Source organism: Monopterus albus, unplaced genomic scaffold (genome assembly GCF_001952655.1).
Source record: "Monopterus albus unplaced genomic scaffold, M_albus_1.0 scaffold597.1, whole genome shotgun sequence".
NCBI lineage: Eukaryota > Metazoa > Chordata > Actinopteri > Synbranchiformes > Synbranchidae > Monopterus > Monopterus albus.
The window spans coordinates 39,208-47,079 of NW_018128477.1; the positions used below are offsets into that span (position 1 = coordinate 39,208).

Below are 7,872 nucleotides of genomic sequence, written 5' to 3' on the forward strand. Positions count from 1 at the left end.
CAGATCACCATATCCAATAAAGGTAAAAAGGTTTCTGAAATCAGATATTTCCTTGTCTCAAAGGAAAAGCAAAATTTGTTCCTAAAAAGGAAACTTTGCTTAAGTTTTAACTTGGATGCAAAGTTTTCGATGTGTGGTTTAAATGACAAATTCTGATCAATAGTCGTACCGAAATGCATATATGTTGCGACCATCTAAATTTGAATGCCTGGTGAATCTTGGAAAGATCTGTTATCAACCTTTTGCCATATGAAAATAAATGCTGATAAATCTAAAGTTATGTTAACACCAACTTTAGTTGAGGTAAATGAAATTTAACAAAATCAAAGCAGGACTGTAAGAATTTAAATGTCTGTACTAAAGAAGACAATGAATAATAAATAATTGTATGAAAAAAAAAATCAACTGGAATTGGTTTCAGGTTGAAAACGTTTCACCTCTCATCCAAGAGGCTTGATCAGTTCTGTTCGACTGGTGTTGAACTGGAGATATTTAGCCCCATCGGTGGTGTTTCAGTCCTTTGATGGCCAACAATGTCCCCTAACAAGTGAATCGTTATAGCCTGGTATCTGTGAGCATCACCCTGAATATAGTAGGACCACCCACCATAGAAGGCTTTTGTTCTAATGTAATAAATCTGAATGGGAAAAGGTCAAATGATGACAAGTTCATGGTAAGGGAGTATTTAAAAAAAATAAAACTAACAGTTTGTAGTTTCTAAGCTTCATAGTCAATACTGGAATGTTCATGTAGATTCAGTTTTGTTCAAGCATTTCAAGTTAATTGTTATTCACCTTAGGTAAATCTACATGCCTGCACTAAAGTATAAAGTAATGATCCAAAAGAAAGATTAACATTTCTGCGAGGCTGTGGCCTGAAAAAAAATAATAAGACAGATTTAAGTAACAAATGTTCACATAAAACACCGAGGTTAACACAAAGCTGTGTTGACTTTTTTTTTTTACTGCCCCCCTAGATCAGTCAGGCTCAATCCAGCTACAATCTGGTATTTACTGTGAACATTTACATTATAATCTCACTCTCTGTTGGCTACTAACTAGTTATGAGAGGAACATGAAAAAAGAAAATGTATTTAATAAATATAATGAAAACTAAAAAGCACTAAGTAGCAGCAACTTTACTGCTCAGTTTTTGTTGCTACTCAGGCTGTCATTTTGAGAATATATTTGTTGTGGACTGTCATGAAAAGATGCTTCTGTAAGAAATTGCCTCATCAAAGGAGTCTGTGAGATTCTTTGTCAGGCAACTTAAATTAATATGGATTTCAGTAATCTTTCAAATAAACAAACTGTAGTCGTTACAGCACTTCCAGTACTTTAAAATTATTAGAACATTGCCAAATGACAAAAGGTACACTCAAATTTGCAGAAACAGCAGCTCAGCCACTTGTAGCTGAGCCACTGGCAGTTACAGTCTAGTGGGTCTTACTTTTGTAATGCAGTGACTGTGACCGCATAGTTTTACAAATAGTGAATAGCCCACTACAGACCATTGCCTCTGTGTGAACAGATAATTTTGTTGATATTTGTATCAGATAAATGATACTGTAGGTTTCAATAAATAACTGTCAGTGAGAGGGGTGGCCTTATTCTGTACTTGAGCATCTGACCCTAGAATGTCTGTGCATGGTCCCATTGCTGTTTCTGTACTTGAAGTAAATTGAGGATGATATCTGTTATGGTGAATTCTTCAAAGCGAACAACTCTACATCTCTATAGATGGGTGTAGGAGCAATTGCGGAGGTTTGGCCTTCCTGTGCCCCGCTTGTGTCATATAGACCTACAGCTGATCACTCACAGCTACACAGGTAAAACCGTATGTTGAAATCACTTAAGATAAATGTAAAGTCTGTTTCTGCTGCTGATTGTCACTTCTGATGTTTGTCTCCACAGCCCCTCCTAGAAATTACGCTCTAGTTTGTCAGTTTGGATGATATGATTTTTGTTCTGTAACTTGTCTTTTGTAAATAGAGCCTGTTTTCAACACTAAACTGTGTTGCTGTGAACCATCCACATCATTATATACACAAAAACTCACGGGTGCCACTTGCACATTGGAACGCACATTTTTTTAAGCTGACCCTGTGAATCAATCACCACACCTGGACTAGCTAGACCAGGGGTGCCCAATGCGTCGATCACAAAGGTAGTGTTGGTAGATTGCGTGATTCAAAAATAAATTAGACGTATCCAGCATAAAACACGTGCCAAGTGTTAACATGCAATGGTCAGTGTGACGATTCGCTGGGGGACCCCTGACGGGAAAAGCCGAAAGTGACAATCATTCATATATAGCCTATCATCCAGCCTCCCTATTACATTTGCTACTTGATTGACATGCTGGCAGCCAATCTGAGATCTCGTCTTTTCTGACACACGAGTCACCAAGCATGCACAGTCAACCGCACGAGCTACTGCAAAACTCCAGTGAGCGAACTACTTTGTCAGCCTTTGAATTAATTTCTACTAAAGGGTATAAAATGAGTGGGGGAGCCGAATCAAGTAAGAAACCGAAAACGTACCGAAAACATTCCATGAGGAATGGGAGGAGGACGTTTTTTTCGTGATGTTATATTCAAAATGCGTTTGCTTGATCTACCAATCTACCATCACTATTCGGAAGAAGGGAAATGTGGAGCGGCACTTTCAGACCGTTCATAAAAACTACGACACTCATTCATACATATATTTTTTTTGTGTGTGTAGTATTTTTAGTGTAGGTCAATCATTTTGACTTGGTCATTTGAAAAGCAGCTTGTAAGGCGAAAAAGTGTGAGCACCCCTGAGCTAGACTAAACTTTCTTTTATCAGATTTGATTATGATCAAAAAAATCCTCTGGCTCAACCAGTTATAAAATAAGCAAAGAATACTAAAATGTCCATTTCCCCCCATCATTTTAGACTGAGCAGTCTGTCAGCTCCCAATGTTAAGTAGGTCTCTCTCTCTCTATTTGTGTTGATTTCAGAGATATTTAATAATGATATTTAACAAAGTTACCACCATTATACGTACATTATGTGCACTACAGCTAGTCGAAGGTTAATTCCAAAAGTGGCGGAAGGGGGTAGGCCTGAATTGCAATGACCACTTAGTTTAAATACTAATTAAAACTTCCAACCTCTAGCCATGCTGTTATTATGTATGGGACTACTCTAAATGCTGAAGCAGTCTCTTAAAGATTGGGTCCCTATACACACTGCAACTGCAAATATGTGAATACATTATCAAAATCTTCTCCAACCTATTTTTTTAAAATCTTACAGCACAATATCCAGTTTTCTGACAACAGCATTATTTAATGTTTTATTATGGTTATGTGTCAACTCTCAGCTCTTGGTTAGGAGAGAGCCTTCAGAGACTTCAGAATTAACATCAGAGTAGTGCAGAGAGAGAGCAACACCAGCCAGAATGCCATGAATGTGAGAATTAAAACCTTATTTTGTGATTGTGTCACTGTAGCCAAGTTCCAAAGCCTGAATAAACACAGTCACACCTCTACACAACACTGTGGGAAGGATTTTGTGTGAATGCAGCCAACTCACACTACCGTCTGTTCTGCTGTGCACCTTGTGTGTGTGTAGCCCCGCCCTCAAACAGACACACATACCTTTTGGATGCACCAACTAGGCTACTGTAATTAACAATTATCATTTATAAACATTTTAAGCAAAATCCGATAACCACCTGTTTGTTTTGTTTTAAAATTGTCCATGGAGTAGCTACACTGACTGAGATTCTGACAGGTTTCTGAAACGTACATGGGAACAGCAGTTTGCCAGCTTTTTAAAGTTCAGTGTAAAATGCTTTAAATTAAAAAAGCAGTTTGAAGGAAGGTCAAAATACCAGCAGGTTGCAGCACAATCTCTGTATAAAAGGGACTATCAGAATCAACATCAAAACAAAAGTCAGAGTGGATTTGAATATGAGTTACCAGCGTATTAGCACCATGCGTTGTACCCTTGCTATCCTCCATAAACCACCTGTTCCTACTGCTGTGTCTGTAGGAAAAAGCAATGCTTCATTCTTTCAAGAATTAAGATGAATCAAGAAATAATCCCAAATTAAAATATGCTCCCTCCAAAACTTATCTGCATTTACAGTTTAGTTCCTGGAACTAAACTGTAAATTAGACACTTAATTTTAGAAGAGAAGGTTGGCTGATTTGAAACTGAGACCAAATTGAAATTAAAGTCTTGAGAATATTACATTAAACTCGCATCATAATCCACACACAATAATAATCACACTTTCTAAGTTGTCAATAATAATCATGGTTCAAAGCGAACCCTGACCACAGGTCCTGTTCTTTACTTCAGTTTCTAAGTAGGCATTCATTATCGTATGGGCTATGATTTGTGTATGCACAGGGTGCTGTACGTATGAGTGTAAGCTGAGCACCACATACAGATGTTATACTGTAGCACATTCCATGCTACAGGACAAAAGACAAACAATCATGGCAAAACTGGCCACTTATCACAGCAGAGAGTGACACTTTCAGTGCATACATCTGTATATCTGGGTGTCATCCACATAGCTATGATAAGCAACCCTAGATTCCTGGAAAATTTAAAAAGCAGAAACATGTACATGTTGAATAGGAGGGGCCCAAGAAGCTGTAAACTCTGATTTCATTCTTACATAAACTTGTTTGGCTGGTGTGTTTGGTGCAAGTATAAGTTTGTCTGGGGTTGTTTCATTGTAAAGAAGGTTGGGGTGGAGTTGTTATACTGTGACTAAAGTTATTTGGCTGGGGACAGCTGCTATTGTTATCTCACACTCTGATAGTAGCACCCTTCTGTGTCATACACAATGGTGAAATGCTTGTTATATGCATGTCATTGATTTGAATTTTTGTTGATATAAACCGCTATCCCACAAAATAATGCTGTAGTGTGAAATACTCCTTGGCCTTGGAAGTAGGCTAACACTGGGTTACTACTGTATGAAGTATGCATATTAGCTGGATATGCTAACAGTGTGGTCAGGGCTTAGTGAAAACTGGCTCTTTGTCCTCTCAGGTGAAACTAGTTCATCCTAGTGAAGCTATAACGGTGCTGCGCAGGCTGAACAGAGAGCAACCAGACAGAACTGACTTCAGGACCTTCTTCCGGTCAGGCTCTGTTTCTGAAACTACTGCCTGTAACTGGTGCCTGCGTCCGAACCAGCAGCCGCTGTGCAACTACACTGACCTCAATACAGGTGAATCTTGGTTCTGTTTCAAACCAAAGAACCTGAGCTGCAATACCAGAATCACCCACTTCATGGCAGGAGTCAAAAAAAATCTCAAGGCCAATGAGGAGAAGCTGTTTCAAAGGTGAGGGAACAGATTGATAGGACTGATATTTTGTGCTAATTTTAATAAATACATCATTAAAGTGTTATTTATGTATAAATTACTATTCTTTCCTTTACTTATGTTCCTAATACTGTCATGTGTATAACAGCTATTTCATTATATGTTGCCTTCCATCAGTGGTGTCAACCTGAAAGTCTCCATTCAGGCTTCAGGACCTGCTGCTGTCACTGTGTTGCCAAATAAGAAAGGTAGATCACAATGTTTACCACCACTACTAATGCACATAATAACAATAAAATTCAATGTTAAAAATGCAAGAAAATGACACGGAACACACACACACACACACACACACACACTCAACTGAACTGCCACTTTCCTGTAGGGTTTATGTTTTTCTGGCATTTGTTGGTTTCTTTGGTTGTTTAACAGCATAATGCAGAAAGGAATGAAATGATTTTGAGAGGCAGGATATGGCCCACAGAACAATTGATTAGATTTTGGTGGTGATCAGTACCATAATTTGGATAAATAAATAACTCAAATAATTTAAAAGATTATTAACCATAGTGAGAGCTGGAGAAGCTGTTGACTGTGTGTCAAGATACCAAGCTAGCTCTATTAGCAGGCAGCTACATTGCCTTCAGACCACAGTAGTCAGCTGGTATGGATGTCAATGTTCCAGTCAACTTTCAAACTAATAATGATACCAGCATCATTCCAAATGCCAACAGTAGATTTTCATGGTCAAGCTATCATATTATAAGGGTCAAACTACCAGGAGGGTTAGCTGGCCAACATCACCTGTCTCTCACCCAGTAGGTTGGGGATCTTAATTTCACCCGTGAACTTTTTTCATTCATGTTCTGATTTGATGGACCTTCCGCGGGCTGGACAGGGACGCCCAAAGGGCATGAACAAGACCCCAAGATACTTGAACTCCTCCACTTGAGGCAGGAACTCTCCACCAAGCCACCCTTTTCCGACTGAGAACCATGGCCTAAAAAAGTTTGATGGAGCCAACAGGACAACGTCATCTGCAAAAAGCAGAGACGAGATCCTGTGGTCCCCAAACCGGACTTCCTCCGGCCCCTGGCTGCACCTAGAAATTCTGTCCATAAAAATAATGAACAGAACTGGTGACAAAGGGCAGCCCTGCCGGAGTCCAACATGCACTGGAAACAAGTCTGACTTACTGCCGGCAATGCGAACCAAGCTCCTGCTCCGGTCGTACAGGGACCGGACAGCCCTTAACAAAGGCCCCCGGACACCGTACTTCCGGAGCACCCCCACAGGGCGCTGCGAGGGACATGGTCAAATGCCTTCTCCAGATCCATGAAACACATGTGGACTGGTTGGGCAAAGTCCCATGAACCCCCCGCCACCCTGAAGAGGGTATAGCGCTGGTCCAGTGGTCCACTGGACCAGGTAACTAAATTCATAAAGTGCAAAAATATAATATCTAATTGGCAATACACAATAATTAAACATCAAAATAATACGAACCCACAGTAATTCACTCCTAACACTAATCCATGGCATATCTCCCCTCTCTCGTCTCTCTCTACACACATGCACACACAGCGGTTGGCCACATCAAACAGACATCGCCGCCAAATGGTGGGTAAAACATCTACATGAACACTAGCATGGCGTGCACCCCAAACCTGAAACTGAATTTGTACATTAACTTAAGACAACTTGAACATTCATACATGTCACAAAGTACTTTAGAACATTACAATGCCCGAAAAACGCTTCAAATACACACTTACATACTGAACCATCAGCTACTGGTGAATTCGCATTAAAAACAACACTAATTCAGCAGCATCAAAACACTCTTTAAACTAACAAGTACTTAAAATAATCACAGCATGTTCACAATACCTTTGCTTCACTCTAAAGTGAGCTAGAACCGTGTCTGAGTTTAAAAAAAAAGTCACTTTTATTGACATACCTGTGGATAAGGAGAGAGGACATGTTAACCAGGCCATAGCTTGTTTAATTCTAAAGCTTGCCTACACTTAGTCTCTCCATTCTTCACAGTTGCGCCACAGCACCAACTACCGGTCCGGAGGTGTATAGTGTACACAAACTTCATGAAAGACACATGAAGGTGACGGCATTTGAGTTGTTGTTAGCAGTAGCGGAACCTTTGACGGACTGCTGTTTCCTGCCTCTGCGGTAAACCGTACTCATTTCCTGTTTTCTGTACCTGCACTGCATTGTGCTTGCTTCCAGATTGTTTAGGAATTAAACTCACTATTTTCTAGGTTCATCTGAATTTCTGAGTGACAACATACGCTTGCACCACTTAAAGCACTTGTGTTGCAGAAGTTCTTGCTAACTACCAAATTTAACTTGCTACTTTAGGTCGGCTAATTTAGAAGCTAGCTAAGCTAGTAGCTTAATCGAGAGCAATGGCTTCCCCCTCTTCCTCTCCTCCTTTCTCTTGCTCGGAGTGTCGCATGTTCAGTTATTCCTCTGCCTCCTTTAGCGATAATGGTACTTGTAATAAATGTCAGATGCTAGCAGCATTGGAGGCGAGG

The 7,872-nt window shown here is 39.9% G+C and overlaps 1 protein-coding gene across 1 annotated transcript in view; it reads left to right on the forward strand.

Annotated features, from left to right (window-relative positions):
* Positions 1–7,872, forward strand: part of LOC109953265 (NXPE family member 3-like) — a 24,568-nt gene that overhangs the window by 9,518 nt on the left and 7,178 nt on the right. Inside the window, exons 2-3 of the mRNA XM_020588693.1 lie at positions 5,043–5,338; positions 5,498–5,568. Coding sequence (XP_020444349.1) covers positions 5,043–5,338; positions 5,498–5,568 — 367 coding nt within the window. The remainder of the gene's footprint in view (positions 1–5,042; positions 5,339–5,497; positions 5,569–7,872) is intronic.